Genomic DNA, 24,229 nt, shown 5'->3' with positions numbered 1-24,229 from the left:
CTATTTATTCCCCAACATCTTCCGCAACAGCCTGCCAGACCATGGGATAGTAAACTGCCGGTTTGGGAACTTAATATGTCTAGCTTCACACCTCGGACTGGAATGAGGAACTCATTTGCTGGCAAGTTATTGTAAGAACAAGCAATGACAAGAATTCCAATGTTCCTGTACCTGTACTGGTTATATATGGCAATTAAATGTTTCTATTATTTCAAGCTGAGGCAGAAATACAAGAAATTAGAGTTAAAACTTCAGTGGCAGACATGACATTTCTTTAGGAAGCACCCCTACTGCAATGTCACTGTCATGGATGCTGAGTTTATCACTATTTTGTGTCACTTTGTTAAAGGGGAACGCCGCTGTCATAGCAAGTTTAGCTCAAATGTCGCTTTGTCCTCAATGAAACAGATCCGTACACAGCAACATTTAACTGATCGTGCAGTAGTAAGCTAGCTCCTTTTTCCTCTGTGCGCGCACCCCCTTTATGCAAGCCGGTTTTCATTGCTAAATCATGGTGAAAAGCGGGAGAGAGCCGGGAACGTGCGTCTACATTTCGTGAACTTGTTCGTGGACGCGCGTAGGCCAGAAAAGCACAACTGCGCAAGGTCAAAAGTCACCGGAAATAGTCAAATGACTACAAAACTGCCAAGATGGCGCGGCTCAATAGGGCTTCATTTGTGATAGCGGTCAGTGAATGGAGTGGCTGTATCCAGTTCTATTAATACATCCATGGTACAGTCCTAAATATTGATCTGGGTTTATGAGCTAGCCTCATAACCTAGCATATATCTACACCCCTGCCGGTCTAACCTAGCATATATCTACACCCCTGCCAGTCTAACCTAGCATAGCTACAGCCCCGTCAGTCTAACCTAGCATAGCTACAGCCCTGCCAGTCTAACCTAGCATATATCTACAGCCCTGCCAGTCTAACCTAGCATAGCTACGGCCCTGTCAGTCTAACCTAGCATATCTACAGCCCTGCCAGTCTAACCTAGCATAGCTACAGCCCTGCCAGTCTAACCTAGCATATATCTACATCCCTGTCAGTCTAACCTAGCATAGCTACAGCCCTGTCAGTCTAACCTAGCATAGCTACAGCCCCGTCAGTCTAACATAGCATACAGTAGCTACAGCCCTGCTAGTCTGAGCCTGTCCAGCCTGCTTTCCCAAGGTGCCAGGTTTCCATGGTAGACAGTAGGGCTGCACAATCTATCGTTTCTGCATCGTCATCATCACCATGTGCGTACGTGCAATAGTCACACTGCAGGACGGGCAATTTTCAGGACGTGATGTCAAGTAAGTCAAATTAACTCAAACATGTCACCATGCTACAACTTTTTTTGCTGCTTGATACAAAAGGAAAGTCATACAGTTCTCATTTTCCATGACACATCTACAAGAGTCTTGACTCGACACAGAGAGTCTACGCAAGTCTGCACAGCGAACCACCAATCACAAGCATTCTTCATTCATCTGGTGAAAATCCCTGCATTTCTTCACATAGCAAAATATATCACAGAATGAACAAAAGGCGTTTCAATGTCAGTTATTTTCCAACATGGTGGGTGCAGCCCTAGCAGGCAGGTTATCATGGCGGGCCCCGTCTCCCCTCCCCCCCCCGGACCTTTCCTGCTGGTTTACAGTATCACAGGACAGGGCAGTCCCACATGCTGTCTGCTGGGCAGGCCGTGGTGACCCTGACCATGTCCTCTGGCTACACACACACACACACAAGCACACACACACACAAACACACACACACACACACGTTGCCCTGCTTTTAACAGCGCACATGACTCCACTAATAGCGGAGGTCATTTGAAGAGCTGCTCTGCCCAACCCAACGTCCTATGGGGGAGACCAAGGCCTTTAGAACATGAGACCTCTAACCTTCAAATGAGGGGTCAAAGGTGAAATTTGACTTTTAAAATAACCAGATAGATACCAGAGCGTCGGTCACAAAAGGCACGTTCATCAGACATCAGAGAGAGAGAAAACGTGCCCTCATCTTCTCCGACATTTAGAGATGTTTTATTATCTAGTAGCCTACTTTGATCTCTTGCATTCTCTAAATTGTCTAATAGGCTATTTAAATGTGCAAATAAGGATTGGCATTTGGCAAACATTCTTTTTGCTGGCCTGTTTTGCGCTCACCAACTTTGCACTATGCGTGCCACTCAAATTCAAATAGGTTAAGTTCGTCTGTCACATCACAATGACCTCATCCATCCACGATGGCTGTCAATCATCCTCTGTGGATGATAGCGTCATCCCATCACCCACCCTACAGACTACAGCAATGAGAAATCCTTCACTTCGGAGAATCGTACTGATGCACCTGTTTCTGTTGTTGCACCAGAAAAAAAAGATTTACAAATCTTCAACAGTCTTTCATTTCATCATGAACTACTAAACATATTGAGTCATGTCGTTGTTTTATTGTAAAAAGCCAAATGAGGTAACTTACAATTTATAGTACAACACCAACTACTCCGTAATCTGAATGTCAGTCCATCCTACAACACCTGCACACTTTCCTATTGGCGTCTATTGACCTGTATGTTGGCTGTACTATACTGTACTATACTGTACTATACTGTACTATACTGTACTATACTGTACTATACTGTACTATACTGTACCACCTGCTGCTAGACTGGTGCAGCCTGGTTACATCAGCACCTCAAGTCTCATCGCATAGGCTGATCCTGCCCCATCTTCTCCTGTCAACTCTGACCTGCTAACACACACACACACACACACACACACACACACACACACACACACACACACACACACACACACACACACACACACACACACACACACACACACACACACACACGCGCACTGCTCCGCTTTTAACAGCACACGTGACTCCATTAATAGGGGAGGTCATGTGAAGAGCTGGTCTGCCCAGTGGCCTATGAGGGAGACGATGCCTTTAGAACAGCCTTTTAGTTTATCAACATCAAAACAACAGCAGATAGAAGATATCACTGTTGCATCATCAAGTGAAGGGTTTGAAGCACGGCTCCTAATAGCTCCTGCTAATCCAGGCATCCCATGATGCTTCCTGGGCTGGCTCTGGCTCTGGGTCCCTCAGGCGTTGGCCGATGCCCGTATGTGTCTCTCTCTCCATGAGCGAGCGGGGTGAGGAATACAAACCAGCTCTCTCTGATGTTTACAGCACCAACAGGCCTTGTGATGAATACAGATCGCATGTAGAAGGTTATCTAAGGACACAGGACAGCAGCCCTCCAAGGCGTGGGGGGGGGGGGGCGTGGGGGGGGGGGGGGGGCGTATGTTACCGTCGTGTCTGTTTCTACGTTCTATAGTCTGTTGGGGCGGGGATGCGACAAATATCCAATGAATGCTACAGTAGGCTTAGCAGCACACGTGAGGTAGAGGACAGAGTACATGCTGACAGTCTGCCTGCACATCGTGTGTGTGTGTGTGTGTGTGTGTGTGTGTGTGTGTGTGTGTGTGTGTGTGTGTGTGTGTGTGTGTGTGTGTGTATGTGTGTAGGAAGGATGACCTTGATCATATCAGCTGATGATGGATCATAGTACATCAATTATTGATACCCAACGACCTGCTTCTTCGGTTCCCTCAGAACCCTAATATGTGATGGCCTCCCTCAGAACCCTAATATGTGATGGCCTCCCTCAGAACCCTAATATGTGATGGCCTCCCTCAGAACCCTAATGTGTGATGGTTAGTGGGTGGTGTGTTATTGGTCCATCTAAGCCCAGTGCTCTGATCTATCAGACCATCCCCCTTGGAGGAAGTGTTCAGTCCCTGATTTATCTGGGCTCAGGAACAATCTACCAGCTCCTCTGCTGCCCAGGAGGACGCCAGGATGTTGGGTTCTTTCTCCTGAGCGAGGCCGGCTGATATCAGTACCCTAATATCTGAGGGACCTGCTTCAGCAGTTCCCTCAGTACCCCGATACCTAATAACGACCTAACCCACAGTTCTCCCCGTAGCCATCTGGTGCTGGGGAGGAGCCCAGTGGTCTGTGACGGAGCCGCCCCCAGCACACCAAACACACGCCGGCCCCCAGGGACGGGGATGTCGTGAGCCGGATGGGATGATGGGTCTCCGGGGGGCTCGGCAGAGGAAACAGCCCTGTTCCCATGTTCTGTGGTAATGAGAATACAGTGACATCCTGTTACAGTAGGGAGCCCTACCCTGAACAATCACAACCACAGCGACCACCATCACCTCCCCAACCTGAGGACCAACACCACCAGGAAGATGACCTGCTTTGATATTTTGAAATAGCATGGCAGAGGTTTCGTGTAATTGTGTTTGCTTTAACACTTAGAGAAAACAGACAGAGAGGAGGAGGAGTGGAGACGGAGAGTGTGAGATGGAGAAATGAGGGCAGCGTTCTCGCCGGCGTCCGCAGAGCTCGGTGCGTTAGCCGCAGCTGCGCTCTCCTGAGCGACAGACGGAGAGCCAGGTGAGTCAGCGCTCGTATCAGAGAAGCGGAACACATAGCACTGCAGCACTCCACATCACGACGGCCGGCCTGGCTCAGGAGAACGCACCCAAGACCACGCCGTCTTCCTGAGGGCGTCCTCTTGGGGCAGCAGAGGCGCTGGTGTGTTGTTTCTGAGCCCAGCTAAATCAGGCACTGAAGACGTCCCTGGGCTCTGGAAGGGGGTCTGATAGATCACAGAGCAGCCCGCTGGGCCAGAGGTCACCCCTTCAGCACTGGGCTGAGATGGACCTGCTAACACACCACTCACTAACCACCGGACTGTAGGCCTTCAGATATCAAGTAGGCTACTCTGACACAGATTGTTTTGTTTTTAACAACAACAACAAAGGATCTAGAATCTACTTTCAATAAATAACGCTTTTCAAATAGATAGGTTGTGTTTGGTCAAGCACAAGACATTAGGTTGAGGCATGTAAAAGGGAAACAAAAAAAAAACACTTCCAAAAAGTTGGCGCAGTGGAATTCAGAGGGAAAGCAGCAGCGGGGTTTGCGCACGCAGGGCGAGGGGGACAAGCCTGACCCGGTTCAGTCTGTTTTTAACTCAGGCTGAATAACGGATTGTAGTGGCGGTGCTAAAGTCACAGCTGATCTTTACACATCCCCTTGACCGGCCTAGACAGGAGTGGTGAATGATTAGTCGTGATCTGGCTCTCTGGCTCACCGGTGGAGCGGGACCGGGAGGGAGGGAGGGAGGGGGGAGCGGGACCGGGAGGGAGGGGGGAGCGGGACCGGGAGGGGGGAGGGAGGGGGGAGCGGGACCGGGAGGGAGGGAGGGAGGGAGGGGGGGGGACCGGGAGGGAGGGAGGGAGGGGGGAGCGGGAGGGAGGGAGGGAGGGGGGAGCGGGACCGGGAGGGAGGGAGGGAGGGAGGGAGGGAGGGAGGGAGGGGGGAGCGGGACCGGGAGGGAGGGAGGGAGGGAGGGAGGGAGGGAGGGAGGGAGGGAAGGAAGGGGGAGCGGGACCGGGAGGGAGGGAGGGGGGGAGGGAGGGAGGGAGGGAGGGAGGGAGGGGGGAGCGGGACCGGGAGGGAGGGAGGGAGGGAGGGAGGGAGGGAGGGAGGGAAGGAAGGGGGAGCGGGACCGGGAGGGAGGGAGGGGGGGAGGGAGGGAGGGAGGGAGGGAAGGAAGGGGGAGCGGGACCGGGAGGGAGGGAGGGAGGGAGGGAGGGGGGGTGGAGCGGGACCGGGAGGGAGGGAGGGAGGGGGGAGCGGGACCGGGAGGGAGGGAGGGAGGGAGGGAGGGGGGAGCGGGACCGGGAGGGGGGACCGGGAGGGAGGGAGGGAGGGAGGGGGGGGGGAGGGGGGGTGGAGCGGGACCGGGAGGGAGGGAGGGGGGAGGGAGGGGGGGTGGAGCGGGACCGGGAGGGAGGGAGGGGGGAGGGAGGGAGGGGGGAGCGGGACCGGGAGGGAGGGAGGGAGGGGGGAGCGGGACCGGGAGGGAGGGAGGGAGGGAGGGAGGGGGGAGCGGGACCGGGAGGGGGGACCGGGAGGGAGGGAGGGAGGGAGGGGGGGGGGAGCGGGACCGGGAGGGAGGGAGGGAGGGAGGGAGGGAGGGGGGAGCGGGACCGGGAGGGAGGGAGGGAGGGGGGAGCGGGACCGGGAGGGAGGGAGGGAGGGAGGGGGGAGCGGGACTGGGAGGGAGGGAGGGAGGGGGGACCGGGAGGGGGGGGGGGGGGGGGGGGAGCAGTCACATGCCGCGGGGAGGGTAGAGTTGCGTCCCCCGTCGACGTCACCGGATCCTCTACTACTCTGCACGGCAGCTGACTGCGGCTCTGCGTGTTCTGAGCCAGTCACGAGGATAGAGTACTATTACCAGCCCGGAGCCAGCAGGCAACCAAACAACCCGGGATAATCATTCATAAACACAACAGAGAGCCAACAATTAGGAGACGCCGCAGTGCATTTAACGTTGTCAACGACTGACATGATGAACATGAACCAATGTCAAATTATTCACGGCTATTTGAACGCAGAATGTTCACAGGTGCATGATGTGAGCATGTGACTTATATAAATAGACCAGAGCCTATAGCTTCAGCATTTAATACTGGGCTCTATACTGTGCAGTAGAGCAATCTATCGCATTACAGACTAGAGCAATAATCCACAGCAAATAGCGTCACGGTCTTTTATTAGTCAGTAATCGCTATTGGTAGTGCAATTGTTTTACGCCATTTAGATATGGTCTAATAATACCAGAGCAACATCACATTTAGATATGGTCTAATAATACCAGAGCAACATCACATTTCGATGGAGTTATGATTACGATTACAATGGTTCAGTTCTCCTGCAGGCCAAGTTACTTTGTGAACCAAGGTTTGATTACGACACTTCCAATTTCATCCATTCCAACTTAATTTGATTATTAATCAAATTAAGTTTTCACGGAGCCAAAACATTCAGCCAAGCTTCCCATCGCATCTCATGAGATTGTATGAATCCATGAGATTCATACATGAGATTGTATGAATCTCATGAGATTGTATGAATCCAATTCCTCAGGACCTATAGATGGTCGATCTCAGGATCAATCCGGTATAAGGAGTTGCTCAGCAGCTTGTAGGTTCAGACAGAACTACACGACAGCGTGGCAATAATACATCATAGGCACTCAGTTATTATAGCCAGTTGATTAATTGAAAATGACCAAGTCAGTAGTCTTCTCTTTACAGACCCCAGACCTGCACATATGTCGCAAGTAGCTTAATGCAACCTAAATGCATGCGATTAGATCCACGTGCCTAAGATCAAAGAGAGCGTGGCGATATCACTCAGGACCGAATAAGGAAGTCACTCAAACACTAAAGTTTCTAGAGCAACACTCTCCTTTAAAGCCTCATAGCACAGAATCCATAGACTAACAAGACCACAGTGGTATAAATGTGTCTCTCCAAGTTCATGTCCAGCACGTTGCAGCTGATGACAGCCCAGATGTCACGACAGCCTCGAGACACCGGGGCGAGGATGCTGCCACCGGGACCGCGAGCATGATCCCGGTAATAACGTGCAAACACGAGCCCCGCGCCTGCAGCCCCGGTCCCGCAGATGGAAGAGCATTGCTTACCTGGCTCCCGGAGTTATCTGTCAGGTAATTGCAGACGAAGGAAGAGAGCTCCTCATCCAGCAGTGAAGCCCACTCCGCCATCTTCTAGGGAATGAGAGCTGAGGAGTCAGAGACCGGAATACGGTCCCGGTCCCGCGGCGCGGCTGCAGTACCGGGGGCGGCCGGGAGAGGGCGTGGTCACGGACCTGTGCGCTGGGCTGAATACTAATAGAAACTGTACCGGTGGTTCAGTGATATGGTGTGATGACAGCAGTTTGGATGAGCAGGCTGAGGTGAAGCGTCTTTTGGTCAGGTGCAATCAATGCTTAATGCCCTTGGCTTGAGATATGAAAATGAAAGCACATATACCCGTGGCTGAATAATGTAATAAGGGACTATGACTCATTTATACGGCAGCTCTGTTCAGCCTACAGGGCCCAGCATGTTCAAGCAGCGTCGGAGCTGATGTTTACATTGGTGAGAAGGTCTAGGGAGACACACAGGCTGGTGAAAGGTCAGCTCTGTCGTTGGGAAACAGCCGGACAGTCTGGAGGGACAAACTGAGGTCCATCCTGGACAACCCCTCCCATCCTGGACAACCCCTCCCATCCTGGACGACCCCTCCCATCCTGGACAACCCCTCCCATCCTGGACGACCCCTCCCATCCTGGACAGCCCCTCCCATCCTGGACACCCCCTCCCATCCTGGACAACCCCTCCCATCCTGGACACCCCCTCCCATCCTGACGAGCTGCGGCAGATGGGGAGCTCCTTCAGGCACAGGCTCCAGCCCACCCACAGGCTCCTCCCACCCACAGGCTCCTCCCACCCAGGTGCAAAACAGAGAGGTTCAGACTTTCTTCAGACTAACGGTGCCTGATGATTTCCTGCACGTTGTGTATGTAGTAGTAGTAGTAGTATTAGTATTGGTAGTAGTAGTAGTAGTAGTAGTAGTGGTAGTAGTAATAGTAGTAGTAGTAGTAGTAGTAGTAGTAGTAGTAGTAGTAGTAGTAGTAGTGGTGGTAGTAATAGTAGTAGTAGTAGTAGTAGTAGTAGTAGTAGTAGTAGTAGTAGTAGTAGTGGTGGTAGTAGGCTAGGCTAAGTTACACACTTGATCAGATGGGCCTTATATATTCGTATGTACTCTGTCATAGCAGAACATACACAATCTAGGGTAGTTTTCCAGTCATAGCATGAGCCAACCAAGAGCAATGTTTCATTGTAATGATAATGATTCCATGTGGGTCATTAGCCCATTCTACCACGTTTGCCTCTTAGCTGTAGGCTGTCAGTAAAGGCAGGCTGCATATAGACCTACCATGATCTGGATAGCAATGAGGATTCAAGCAATTTTGATAGGTAACCTATAGGTCAAACGGGCATTAGAAATGTCAATAACAAGGGACATTTGGAAAAACGAGATGCTACTCTTAACCCTTCCCTTCCCTACCATTCCTTCAGTGGCCTTGAAGGAAATTCCTCCCATCTTAAAGGATGTTCCAAATATAACCCACTTCCTGATAGGCTGGTATTAGTGGGCTGTAATCTTGACCAGGTCTCCAAACACTCAAATGTGTCTGGACCAACTATACCCAAGCCCACCATGGCCTTGTCCCCACCATGGCCTTGTCCCCACCATGGCCCTGTCCCCACCATGGCCTTGTCCCCACCATGGCCCTGTCCCCACCATGGCCTTGTCCCCACCATCTGTCCCCACCATGGCCTTGTCCCCACCATGACCTTGTCCCCACCATGGCCCTGTCCCCACCATGGCCCTGTCCCCACCATGGCCCTGTCCCCACCATGGCCCTGTCCCCACCATGGCCTTGTCCCCACCAGGGCCCTGTCCCCACCATGGCCTTGTCCCCACCATGGCCTTGTCCCCGTATCAGATTCTCTGGTCTCTCTAGTCATGTGCGCCTGTGCAGTAGGCCGGCCCAGCGGTAATATAAGGACACGCTGAAGGAGGCCACGCCTCCTGCTCCCTCCCCTGTCTCTGGCCACGCCTCCTGCTCCCTCCCCTGTCTCTGGCCACGCCTCCTGCCTCTGTCTCTGGCCACGCCTCCTGCTCCCTTCCCTGTCTCTGGCCACGCCTCCTGCTCCCTCCCCTGTCTCTGGCCACGCCTCCTGCTCCCTCCCCTGTCTCTGGCCACGCCTCCTGCTCCCTCCCCTGTCTCTGGCCACGCCTCCTGCTCCCTCCCCTGTCTCTGGCCACGCCTCCTGCTCCCTCCCCTGTCTCTGGCCACGCCTCCTGTCTCTGGCCACGCCTCCTGCTCTCTCCCCTGTCTCTGGCCACGCCTCCTGTCTCTGGCCACGCCTCCTGCTCCCTCCCCTGTCTCTGGCCACGCCTCCTGCTCCCTCCCCTGTCTCTGGCCACGCCTCCTGCTCCCTCCCCTGTCTCTGGCCACGCCTCCTGCTCCCTCCCCTGTCTCTGGCCACGCCTCCTGCTCCCTCCCCTGTCGTAGGCGCAGGACAGGGATCAGTGGTGTCAGACTTCACTACTGACAGAGAGTGACTGAGGAGAGCGTTCTTTCACTTTCACATCATCACTCACGCTTCCCTCAGGCAGGAGGCTGCAGCCCATCAGGGTCAGAACCTGCATCCTCAGCAAGGCCCTGACCCCCACTGACCCCCACTGACCCCCCCTGACCCCCACTGACCCCGCGTTATTACTGCAGACATCACTTGTGATTCTATTGTACAGTATACAGGATTGTATTGTATATGATCATATTGTATGTGCTATTGTATTCTGCACTGTCCTGTCTTGTTCTCGCACCTTTTTATTTACTGTCTATTTATTGTAATGCATCTATACTCCAAAGCAAAGTCCTGGTATAGGTGAAAACATACCTGGCCAAAAAGAAATGTGATTCTGATTCTAACTGATGTGGCAGAATATCAGAGCGATTGCTACTGCAGACCAAAACAGTTTTGGATCAAAATGGACACCATTCACTGCCCAAGTTCTGCTGTGCTTTTTGACCTCGTGTATTTCCGGTGTCTTAATTTATTTACAGAGTAGAATAACATGGAATACCCAGCTGTACATCTGTTACACCCCTCTACAGATCAATTGACCACTTGACAGAATGTATTACTGACATAAATGTGTGGATGTCACAGAACCAGGACAAAACTGTAGATCATTAGCGAAAAGGATGAAAGAGAGAGACTATCGGTGTACTTACTGGATACGAAATGCCAGGCTAGAAATGTAGGTGTCGCGCTGGACTCTGACCTCTGAACCTTACTGTAGCTTTGAGGCTCATATAAATAATGTAACAAGGACCTTATTTTATCACCTAAGAAACATTGCCAAGGTGAGACCTTTCCTCTCCCAGACTGATACTGAAGGACTAATACATGCTTTTATTACTAGCAGGTTGGATTATTGTAACGCTCTCCTGTCTGGTCTACCAAAAAAGGTGCTGAGTCAACTCCAACTGGTTCAAAATGCTGCAGCACACATTCGTACAAAGACCAGAAGGAGGACACACATCACACCAGTTTAAAATCACTGCACTGGTTACCTGTCAGTTTTAGAATCGATTTTAAGATTCATTTATTAGTCTATACGCTATTACATAATCAAGCATCTAAATACATGTCAGATATGCTTTTAAAATATACACCTAGTACTGTAGGTCCCTCAGATCCTCTGGCACTGAGCTTTTAATGGTTCCTAGAGCCAGAACTAAGAGGCCTGGGGAGGTCCTAGAGTCAGGACTAAGAGGGAGGTCCTAGAGCCAGGACTAAGAGGCCTGGGGAGGTCCTAGAGTCAGGACTAAGAGGGAGGTCCTAGAGCCAGGACTAAGAGGCATGGGGAGGTCCTAGAGCCAGGACTAAGAGGGAGGTCCTAGAGCCAGGACTAAGAGGCCTGGGGAGGTCCTAGAGCCAGGACTAAGAGGCCTGGGGAGGTCCTAGAGTCAGGACTAAGAGGCCTGGGGAGGTCCTAGAGTCAGGACTAAGAGGCATGGGGAGGTCCTAGAGTCAGGACTAAGAGGCATGGGGAGGTCCTAGAGCCAGGACTAAGAGGCATGGGGAGGTCCTAGAGTCAGGACTAAGAGGCCTGGGGAGGTCCTAGAGTCAGGACTAAGAGGCCTGGGGAGGTCCTAGAGTCAGGACTAAGAGGGAGGTCCTAGAGTCAGGACTAAGAGGCATGGGGAGGTCCTAGAGTCAGGACTAAGAGGGAGGTCCTAGAGTCAGGACTAAGAGGCATGGGGAGGTCCTAGAGTCAGGACTAAGAGGCCTGGGGAGGTCCTAGAGTCAGGACTAAGAGGCCTGGGGAGGTCCTAGAGTCAGGACTAAGAGGCCTGGGGAGGTCCTAGAGTCAGGACTAAGAGGCCTGGGGAGGTCCTAGAGCCAGGACTAAGAGGGAGGTCCTAGAGTCAGGACTAAGAGGCATGGGGAGGTCCTAGAGCCAGGACTAAGAGGGAGGTCCTAGAGTCAGGACTAAGAGGCATGGGGAGGGCATGGGGAGGTCCTAGAGCCAGGACTAAGAGGCCTGGGGAGGTCCTAGAGTCAGGACTAAGAGGCATGGGGAGGTCCTAGAGTCAGGACTAAGAGGCATGGGGAGGGCATGGGGAGGTCCTAGAGCCAGGACTAAGAGGCCTGGGGAGGTCCTAGAGTCAGGACTAAGAGGCATGGGGAGGTCCTAGAGCCAGGACTAAGAGGCCTGGGGAGGTCCTAGAGCCAGGACTAAGAGGCATGGGGAGGTCCTAGAGTCAGGACTAAGAGGCATGGGGAGGTCCTAGAGTCAGGACTAAGAGGCATGGGGAGGTCCTAGAGCCAGGACTAAGAGGCATGGGGAGGTCCTAGAGCCAGGACTAAGAGGCATGGGGAGATCCTAGAGTCAGGACTAAGAGGCATGGGGAGGTCCTAGAGCCAGGACTAAGAGGCATGGGGAGGTCCTAGAGCCAGGACTAAGAGGCATGGGGAGATCCTAGAGTCAGGACTAAGAGGCATGGGGAGGTCCTAGAGCCAGGACTAAGAGGCCTGGGGAGGTCCTAGAGTCAGGACTAAGAGGCATGGGGAGGTCCTAGAGCCAGGACTAAGAGGCATGGGGAGGAGCCTTCAGTTCTTCTGCCCCCAGCCTTTGGAACACCCTGCCAGAGGACCTGAGAATGTCTGAGACTTTGGTAACTTTTAAGCGATTTAAGAGATCTTAAAACATACCTTTTTAACATTGCTTTTACCACATAGCTTTACTTATTATTTTCTTATGCCGCGTTCCAGATAGGATTTTGAGCCCGTAAATTACAACTTCAAGTCACGACTCGCGACTTCATAGCGTTCCAGGCAAACTGTCTGAATGTGTGGCATTCTGGATAAATGTAAACAAGCCGATATGGTAAAAGCTTGAGATTTGGCACATTGTCAGAGCTGGCAAGCTAAACATTGTATGCCTAATTTCGCTATGCTAAGAAATCGTACGTTACATTTTATTTATTGACATCATCGACTTTTCGCCGTTTGCATAGTCACGTTCAGGTTTACCTTAATGTTAGCTAGCTAGCACTAGCTATCTCTTGTCAACATATTTGGGCATCATTACATACTGTACACATAGCAGATTGTAGTGCATAATCGTTTGTATTATTTTGATTACAACGTACAAATTTACTTTACGTTGCCCAAAGTTATCTTTGTCGTCATACCCATGGGGGCTGCCATCTTGCTTAGAGGGCTGTGTGACGTCAGAGAGCGCAACTGGGAGTACATCGATCTGGTACGAGTTCACGGGTGGGAAGTTACGGGTTTGACTGCCATTCCAGTGCATTTTCACGTATAGAAGGTCGGAAAAACACGAGTTACGGGTTGCCTGGAACGCACCATTAATATCCTAGTGTTTCTAAATTTGATTTCTGTGTTTTTATCGTTTTTATTCTATTTTACACTATCTTTAATTTTTTATTATTTTACCTTGCTTGTTTCTTTTAAGTACTTCTACGTTCTTTTACGTTTTTATCCATCTCCTTTTATGTAAAGCACTATGTGCTATATTATTAATTTGTATGAATGGTGCTGTATGAATAAAATGACATTGACATTGAATATATATGATGCTGATACACCCTTTACTGTACCTGCTGATACACCCTTTACTGTACCTGCTGATACACCCTTTACTGTACCTGCTGATACACCCTTTACTGTACCTGAAGCCTGGTGGAAATAGACATGAGGTTTGGCCAGAAATGAACAGTACAAGACCCCCCCCCCCCTCAATAGGGGGATTGAAACGGCCATATCTCACATGGGAAGGTCACAGAGGTCACAGGGTTGGGACTGACACATGCACAGATCTACGGAATGCATTCATGGGCGGAGGTCTGTTCTCTCTGAGCACCATTTCTAGTCGGTTCTGTGTTGCTGCTGATTGGTTCCAGGTGCAACACATTACCCCATTATCTATTCTTCTTTTAAAAAGTCTTGTGCAAGCACTGCTCAGCAATCCACGATGAAGGCAGCTTGCTGCCGAATCGTTGAATAATAAAATCATTGCATTAAAGCATCGAAGTGTCCAACCCTTTGTCTCAATTGTAGATAAAGGTTTGGCCAAAAGTGTCTCAGCATTTTCAAGACATACAAGCAGCAACATGTGAATGATAATGAAAACAACTTTGATCCCTGGGGGGGATTTGGGTGTTAAATGACTTCATGAAATCTCCTGCAAGTTAAGTGAGCTGAACATACACCGGGAATACGGCAGACCAAGTGGTGTGACCATCTGGATGTTTGCCTTGTACATTTGGATTTTGCACATATCTGTATTGTTGCAGATAAATAAATAGTTGTGGAACTAAATGTGTGTATTGTGGCTGTTCTTGTGTAAATCTGAAAACTCACATCCATCCAAGATAAACTCCTGTAGATGGTGCATGTCTTTTCTACAAACTATCTTGGCATAACTTTAATGTTAGCTGGCTTGGTGCTCTAGAACAGTTCAGTCTTACCCCCCCTCCCCACACACACACACAAATATTTCAAATGTTTAAGCGGTGAAGCTGTCGTGCCAAATTGTGTCAGAGGTGCCAAATACTGTCTGAAGTGATGTAATGATCTGTCGTTGCTATACCAACGTGACGTGCTAGCATTCCTGACATTACTAAATAGAGTTTGCACATTTGTTTACCTCAGAACTGACACTGATTACTGGGCTAGCTATGAACATGCATGTGACATTCACATTCATAGTAGCTAAATCTGTCCGTGGAAACTTACAACAAGATTGAGCTAAGAAGGCAGTTTTGTGTGAAGTATTTATTCAGTTTGGGAATCCCACAATGTTACAACGCAGTAGCTCCAGCCTGAGCTAGTGTTAGTGTTAATGTTAGTAATGCTTTGTAACATATTTACACCGTAGGAATACTGCGAACCAGAGGAAAAATGTTTATACATTTTTTTTATTCAATGAGTAAATAATAAACATACAAAGCGACTAGTTTTTTTTTTTTTACATAAACAATACCACCCCTCCCAAATAATAATTATAACACTAAAATAATAACAAATACTAATATAGCCTATATATAAAACGAAAGGAATACAGACAGTACAGAAAAGAAGAAAAAAAGTGTGTGTGTGTGTGTGGGGGGGGGGTGCACTTTAGCGCCATATTATGAAAACCAGGCGTTTGGCTCCACCTTATCAAAATGACCTTTGACGTTTCTTAACTCTATTTCCCATATCCAGCATATCAGTAGACCTAATTAATACGCCCAACATCACCTGCACAGACAACATGACCCCTGCAACCAACAAGAGTCCCACATCAACAAGAAACATGGACCACTTTCCCCCAAGAGTCCCACATCAACAAGAAACATGGACCACTTTCCCCCAAGAGTCCTACATCAACAAGAAACATGGACCACTTTCCCCCAAGAGTCCTACACCATGTAACCTCAGTCGAAGGGGCAATGATTGCAGTCCATCTACATACATATGCTATTTATGATTGCCATTGTGTAAAAAACGTATCAGAGGATCCTCGAATTGCAAATTTAATTGTCTCTAAATTAAAAAATGACAACATCACTGAGCCATGACGTGGATGATGGAGGAGACTGTCCAGTGCAAGAGTCTCCTCCTGCAGGCAATCAGCCAGCCAAAGATATAACATGAATCTGTTTATTAGCCAAGAACACACCCTCCTCAGGGCTCCCAAACATGGCTTCTATCTATCTATCTATCTATCTATCTATCTATCTATCTATCTATCTATCTATCTATCTATCTATCTATCTATCTATCTATCTATCTACCTATCTACCTATCTATCTATCTATCTATCTATCTATCTATCTATCTATCTATCTACACACACTAAACAATCATTATCCACTATTAGATTCCCCCGACAACATCAGCTCAACAGAAAGACATCTACACAAAAATAATCCACACATCATTTTGAAACCTGCAAACAAACGATCCAAAATACTGGACAAATACCAGTACATGTTAGAAGCCAGTAGACAACTATCAAACAGCACATATTACACAGACATAGACAACAATACATGTCCGAATGGGAGAGAGAGGCACTCGCCAAATGCAGCCACCTACTGTACCCACATTCTATTATACATGCAGGTTTCTGGATGAGATCATTGGAGTAGGGCCCCATCACTTTAAACACACACCATGCATCAAGCCCAAATACACCATACTGTACCAGGAGATTCATTTGCTAGACCCTGTAGTATACTTTAACCCAATCAGTTCCACACAAAATAATACAGACTAAAGTTTACTTCAAATCAACGGATACATGCGCATTACTCCACAAACATAGTTATCAACCCAAACATACATTTAAAGGTATAATCAAATCAATCATGTTATCATTCAATTCAATTAAATTCCATCATATCCTAGAAAATCATCCACATAAGAACATTAAGATAAGGCTATTCATATATTATTTACAGCTTACATAAGGCTATTCATATACTATTTACTACGCACCATCAAAAACACAACATTGGCAACTCTCTCTCCTATTCAGGTAGACCATCATGGACATCTAACCTGACCCTGACCCTAACCTGCTGGCTGTAACCCCACCCTAACCCTAATCCTGACTTTAACCTCTCTTCCCCATACCTTAACCCTGACCTGACCCTAAACCCAGTGTGCCTTTCCTGAGGCAGAGATCTTTGTTCCTCTGTTAAATTATTCTGAACGACTCACCAAAGAACAACAGAGCCTCACAAGGGACCCTAATGAGATGTTAATATCTATTGGAACTCAACAAACTAAGGTTCTTTACTGAACCTACATAATTCATTGGAGTGGAGATACTGTTCAGCTTCAGCCATTCTTAAATACTGGTTGGACCCAGGGCCAGACGGGGGAAATAATTCAGGGAAATGGATCCCCAGTAAGGCCAGTCTTTAAGCCGGATCTGACCCCCACCACCACCCACCCCCCCCCGTGGTGAATGTTTGCTCTCAGCTCAGTGATCTTCCGACGAGGTGAGATGGAAAACTTTCAGTTTCACCAATCGGCAATCTTTTGTAAACTTGAAATGAGCGGCGCAACTGATGGTGTGCCGATTATAAATCATAAATTGTTGCCGAGTTGTTGGCCGGGGGGGTGCTGACAGTTAATTTTTATTGTTTTTTTTTTGGGGGGGGGGGGGGTTGTTTTTCAAGCCAGGCCAGTGAGCACGCCACTCCACCAGGAAAACTGCTCCCGATGGCCACCCCGCCCCTGGCTGGACCAGTTAAACAGGTACTGGGGGAGCAGTGTCCTGCTTCAACTCCCCACTGGTCAAACATTACACACCTCTCCTCTCAACTCAACCTCTCCTGCTTCTATTAACTCAACCTCTCCTGCTTCTATTAACTCAACCTCTCCTGCTTCTATTAACTCAACCTCTCCTGCTTCTATTAACTCAACCTCTCCTGCTTCTATTAACTCAACCTCTCCTGCTTCTATTAACTCAACCTCTCCTGCTTCTATTAACTCAACCTCTCCTGCTTCTATTAACTCAACCTCTCCTGCTTCTATTAACTCAACCTCTCCTGCTTCTATTAACTCAACCTCTCCTGCTTCTATTAACTCAACCTCTCCTGCTTCTATTAACTCAACCTCTCCTGCTTCTATTAACTCAACCTAGCTGAGGGGGAAGTGAGGGTGAAAGGGTTAAGCTTCATTTCCACTCCCACACAGGCGGACTATAGGGAATCCCAGAGGGACCTACATGTTTATCACAGGAGATCAAACTTCAGGATCACTTGAGTGACGTCTGACATGTATGGACTACTGTACTGTATGGACTACTGTACTGCACGCAGCTTTATTTCTGTCTGCTTGGTTTTTGCACTATTTTGTACTTAAAGGTTTTCCAATTCTATCTTATGTCTTCTGAGGGGATGTGAGGGAGGGAGTGGATGCCTTTGTATTATGTATGATATGACTGTTTTTACCTCCACCCCAGGGACAGCACCCCAGGGACAGCACCCCAGGGACAGCACCCCAGGGACAGCGCAGGGCGAGAGGGTGGGGGTAACATGGTCCAACTTAGAACCCATTAAGTTTGGGAGCAGATCCGAAGCACAGGTCGAGTCCACGGGCCGCCCAAAAATGTCCGGCCACTCACCTCCATTCATTTATTGAACAGAATAAAAGAGAATAAGCTATCTCAAGTTGTCAGGAAAAGATCTCTCTGCTAGACAGACTACTGTCCAAACTGTCCAGGTATGCTGTCCACTACAGAGGGGCTCATAAGTCCCTACTCTGAGGACTTGGCCCAAGCAACACTATTCAAAGATGCAGTCATTGAAACATTGAAATCAATGCGAACAAATCAAATGGCAAAGGAGCTTTACAAGGAGGCAAAAGCATTTGTGATGCCAACAGTATCTCTGAGAGCCAAAGTGGTCACAGGCACAAGCAAAGGCGAATGGAGGACTATACCATGGAGTCCTCCCTGGCACGGGCTCATCAGGGCAAAGAGACAGCCTTCTGATCCCATGTCTTGACTGCACGGTAAGTAGAGACAGCCCTCTGTACCCATGTCTTGACTGCACGGTAAGTGAGCTAAACAGCGAGTTTTCTGGTGTGACGGCAGAGCTAATGAATGGTGTTCAAGCTGCAACCCAGCAGTGGATTCCTCTCTGAAGACTCCCTATAGGCCTCATTGCAACACATTACAACACCTCACATGACAACACCTCACATGACAACACCTCACATGACAACATCTCACTGTGTGGAACGGGGATTCTGGGCGCAAAGCAGCTCCTTGCAAGGTGAAAGAGTGAAGCTCTATTGCATACCCTACATTTAATAAAGTTTATGATTAACATAACTACACGTGCCACTGATCTCTCATTTATAAAGATTTTACAACGTACATCCTAATGTGACTAATGTTAGTGCCCCTTCTACCCCCCACACACTAGTTTGAGCCGCGATTCTGTATCCCAAAAATTGTGAAATAATTGAGTTTCAGAGACTTTATTTCATGCATTCTGGTGACTTTTAAAGAATGAAAATAGCAAAATAATAAGCAAAACAATAGCAAAACACTGCAACCTAATTTTTATGCAACTGTAAATACTGTGAGCCTTTTGGCTCATAATGCTACCTCCTGGTGTTTCTAGTGCTGATTGGTTGACTGGCCTGAGGATATAGGCTAAACAACGACAAAACAATTTGCGGACATTTGTACATAGCCTACTTAAAATGCTGCTCCTGATCAATTTTCTCTCATGTCGTGGACGAGGTTAAACTTCCCCTTTTCATCTCTTCTGCTGTTTAATGTATTGAGTATAAACGCCCAGGGCAATGAGCCGTGAGCCGAGTCCTCTGAGGATCAACCAGGTTCACAGAGCCAGACACACGCTGGGATCAGGAAAAAGGAAAGTCGGTATGAACATTTGTCATAAATCTGGAGAAATACAGGAGAGTGGTGACCCCAGGACAGACTAGGACGACTGGGTGGCTGTAGCTCAGTTGGTAGAGAGGGTCGTTCAATGATTGAAGGGTCAGTGGTTCGAATCCCAACTCCGACTGTCCACATGTCAAAGTGTCCTTGAGCAAGACACCTAACCCCAAATTGCTCCCAATGAGCAGGTAAGCATCTTGCATGGCAGCTACCGCCATGTGTGTGTGAATGTGTGAATGAGAGGCCATTGTAACGACCAGGAGAGTGGTGACCCCAGGAGAGACCAGGAGAGTGGTGACCCCAGGAGAGACCAGGAGAATGGTGACCCCAGCAGAGACCAGGAGAGTGGTGACCCCAGGAGAGACCAGGAGAGTGGTGACCCCAGGAGAGACCAGGAGAGTGGTGACCCCAGGAGAGACCAGGAGAATGGTGAACCCAGGAGAGACCAGGAGAGTGGTGAACCCAGGAGAGACCAGGAGAATGGTGAACCCAGGAGAGACCAGGAGAGTGGTGACCCCGGGAGAGTGGTGACCCCAGGAGAGTGGTGACCCCGGGAGAGACCAGGAGAGGGAAAGGAGAATAGGGAGTCTCACAGGAAAATAGGGAGGGTTGCCAAGTATGATCTTATAGGATTGGAAAGCCTGAAGATGCACTGATTGTCAGCACTGATGGCCTTGTAATGTGAAAGGGTCACATCACAGGGAAGGGTCTACGAAGGTCAGCTTGCCATTCCCAAATTCCTCTGTTACTTCACCTCTAGTGGGGTAAATGCACAGCTGACAAAATACAAACGTGTTAAGGCAAATCTTCATATCTGGAAGTGGTGGAACAACTAACAATATCTGGTGAAATAAAACCTGTTTTTCTGGTTGATTGATACCATAGTCATTCAGCAAAGTTCCTACCTCAGTCTTCTCTGCCATTTTGTAGTGAGTGACATCTTCCAGTGACGGACATGTTGGTTCTGATGTCTGCCATTGGTTTAAACATGTTTTTGTGACCATGTCTGCTGTCACCAATCAGTTGAGTGCCCCATGTGATCAGTCATACAGTTATAGAGCATTATCTGATTGATCTGGCAGGAAGAGCCTGGGTAAAGGGATCAATACACGTTTAGCCCTAGCCCCAGTTGTGTCAAAGTCCATTATCAGGTTGATCTAGCCCATGTTTTCAGACACAGGGGGCACATTAGGGAACAGGGGCGCTTTTTCCTCCATCTGGATCAATGGAGAATGAATTGAGCATTGCTTTCTCTGCAAACATCCCTGAGGCGACTCCCAGATAGCACGCATTTAGGGTTCCGGGTTCAAGCCCACTCTTGAACTTGATTATAACCTCTATACGCTCTGCAGTGGGAAGACTTCCAACAGCTCTGCCCTATTGGAACACACCGCGCCCGCTAACCTGGAGCTGAACCTCCATCTTGTTGGAGCAACACGTGGCAGTTTTCTGTTACACAACTCTTCCAGTAGCTTAGTACGTTTGGGGGAGCATGGGAAAAAAATGCAGCCAGTCATCCCACATCCCAGAAGATCTTGCACTCTTTTATCTTGGCTGCCCCCGGCGACAGTACAAGATTTAGCATGTGTGCATAACAATGCACTGACGGCGCCTTTGGGACTGATTCTTTAATAAGAGCCTGCACAGCGTTAATCCAGGTGCCATCACGCAGCTCCAGCCCTGAGATGCTACTTCTGATTTGCATTCATAGCTGTCTACGGCTGCGTGCGCTTCTGTCCTCAGTTACATCCTCGTATTTTACAAACAATCTCCTTGATGCCTTCATCACCCACGTACCTGGGGACGAGTAACATCACATACTCGAGGACAAGTGACATTTTGTGCTTTCATCGACCATGATTGTGATGTACTTGCCTTTGCTTATCTGCTCTTTGACTGTGCCATTGAATACATCAGCAACTGATGAGATTGTTCGAATTTTACCAGATCTGACGGTAAAAACAGTAGCCGTGGCCTAGTGATAAAGCAGGTCAGCTTCATATTATTATGAATTATTTGAATAACATTATAATTGCTATTTTGTAAAAATGACACCTCTCAAGAATGCAGAGAAGGCCCTGGTGGACCTCCAGCGTGTAATGACCTGTGTAACACAGGTGCTGGACATGGACTGGACAGCCCTCCACTGTGTAGTTTCCTGTGTAACATACAGTAGGGTACAATCACTTGTAATAGCTCAGGGTTTCCCAGCCTGGGGTCCGGGGCCCCTAACCCTTAGGGGGGCACAACGATGGCAGGGGGGGCGCCAGGCCCCAGACAATATTAGTATTAGTATTAGTAGTATATTAATATTAGATAGACAAATATTTGTCAAAGAATCATGTTATTGACATGTCACACAGCAATTTTAACAAAATACATGATTATATCTAATGAAGGGCCAAAAATCCTTGTATTTACAGCACTACAAATTCATATAAATTCAACAAATTAATGTGAGACTATGAATTGTGTCAACATTAATATCACTGCTAATGTAATTTATTGCTCTATAAATGTTCTTAGCCGGTAGACAAACATACTCCAGGAGCTCGATCGCCTTGTTGAGAGAGGTCAGGGAAGAATTTTTACAGCTCACTTATCTGGCCCCCGGGTGATTACTGTTTTTTTGCTTCCCTCTGGAATATGTAGGGGTGGGTCGTATGCCCACCTCCCTTGTTCTCTGTAAAGCGCATTGTGTTGCCTCTGGGTATGAAATGCGCTATACAAATAAAGCTTTGATTGATTGATTGATCTCTCTGGGCAAAGTTAACCCTACATCACTTGGCGATACACTTCAGACTTGCTCGAATTGTGTGCACTGCCTGGAAATCCCACATTGATATTCATGAAGCGGTTCATAGGTCAACCAGTATCTACAGTCCCTGGAGGACTAAAGAATACCCCCCCTTTCTGTTCTAATATTCAACCTGTACTGCCAGGTGGTAAAATAGTGAGATGGGAGCATCAATATCTCCCCCACAATGGGGGAACCCCCACCGGGTCTCAAACACAGACTGACTCGTGAGTCTACAAACCCATCAGCTATTTCAGTCACTGCCTCTCCTCTCGGGGTTTGGATGAGCCGTGACGCTCCACAGACACGATGCACAGTCGTGTGAGCTGTAGACATCCCATCACTGAGGAGCTGGGCTGAGGCGCCGGACTCTACCTTGGTGGCTCGCCGCCACAGAGCTACTGCCTCCATTTTCTTGTGGTCCACTGCTTCCCTCGGACGCGTGTCCGTTTTTTGTAAGTTGCGTTTGGTCACAGGCATTGGAATGTACAGTAACCTTTCCCATCCTAACGTGGGCCAGACCGTATTCAGACCGTATTCAGACCGTATTCAGACCGTATTCAGTAAAACCCCTTGAAAAACAGAAAGCCAATGCATGTCATGAATTACTAGGCTTCAAGAAATTGCTGATTTAAGAAATAAATTAATTAACCAACTAATACTATTAGGCTATTATTGTTATTTCTGTAAGCTAAAGGCTCTTAATGTGAATGGTATTAATACAGATTGATGAGATGGAGTTGATGTGAACAGACGCTGGGTGCTCATCCTATTTGGGGAGGCATTGGCGTTCGATAATGTTATATTCATTTGTTTATTGTTTTAGGATTGTGACACATCAATGCAGTCCTCTTCCTCAAGTATCATGAAACAATGGATACTCTTACCAAGTCTCTTGCCAACTTACATTGATCACTGGCTTTTTCACTTTTTCATGCATTGTCTCTCTGTAAAAGAGGGAGTCTTTCACTCTCTCTCATGTAATGTGGACAATGTTCATGTCATGATTACCAACAGCACATGGATTTGAACAGAGCAGTGGAGTAGCATCCTAACAACATCCACTTTCATCACAGTGTTCTTCCTGTCACAATAATCCATACGGTGCCATGTATTGATTCATTTATGTATTGATTAACCATACTCACCAAACCATGGCCATGGTCTCTTAAAAAGTCAGTAAAAAATAGATGTAGTAGAGGTTTGGAACTTTGTAAATCTAATTTACTAATACAGTTCATAATTGGACCACAGTGATGCCCTCTCAGCCTACTAGTAGATGGGCTTGGCTGGTGGGAAACCAAAGTTCGAGCCCCATTGGCCATATATAAAGGTATTAGACATGGAACATATAATCATGTTGTCTGTGTAGCATGAGAGCCACAGAGCTGCACGTCACATTGCCAGAGGCAACCTAAATATTCCTCCACTGAATCATGTGTAACCAATCAGAAGTGGGTTGGACAACAAAACAACTTACAAGGCTTCAGTGGACAGAAGAAAGTAAGAGTCCGCACACTGTATCTCCCATTTAGATCATTTTATGGACAAAAAAGTTGACATTTTGAGCGACACCGCTCTTCCTCAGACAACTCAACTGAGTTGTCTTAGCAATATTTTTTGTCCATAAAATGATTTAAATGGGGGTTGTGTTTGGCTGCGATATGAATGGGACATCGAACGCAAAACTAGCAATAGCCGATCGGCTACAGCTGTGTCAAACTCAGTGCGGGATGCGCAAGGGCTCGGCCTCCTCCGTGACGTGGTGCGGGATGTAGAAGGGCTCGGCCTCGTCCGTGACGTGGTGCGGGATGTGGAAGGGCTCGGCCTCCTCCGTGACGTGGTGCGGGATGTAGAAGGGCTCGGCCTCCTCCGTGACGTGGTGCGGGATGGGGAAGGGCTCAGCCTCCTCCGTGACGTGGTGCGGGATGTAGAAGGGCTCGGCCTCCTCCGTGACGTGGTGTGGGATGT

The 24,229-nt window shown here is 48.5% G+C and overlaps 1 protein-coding gene across 1 annotated transcript in view; it reads right to left on the bottom strand.

Annotated features, from left to right (window-relative positions):
• Positions 1-7,658, bottom strand: part of ppargc1b (peroxisome proliferator-activated receptor gamma, coactivator 1 beta) — a gene marked incomplete at both ends in the record, with an annotated part of 62,097 nt that extends 54,439 nt beyond the window's left edge. The window contains 1 exon segment of the mRNA XM_084451000.1: positions 7,578-7,658. Within this exon segment, the coding sequence (XP_084307126.1) occupies positions 7,578-7,658 (81 nt within the window).
• Between the last annotated feature and the right edge of the window lie 16,571 nt (positions 7,659-24,229).

The sequence above is a fragment of the Borostomias antarcticus genome, assembly GCF_949987555.1.
Source record: "Borostomias antarcticus genome assembly, chromosome: 16".
NCBI lineage: Eukaryota > Metazoa > Chordata > Actinopteri > Stomiiformes > Stomiidae > Borostomias > Borostomias antarcticus.
This window is presented reverse-complemented; position numbering and strand designations above follow the sequence as displayed.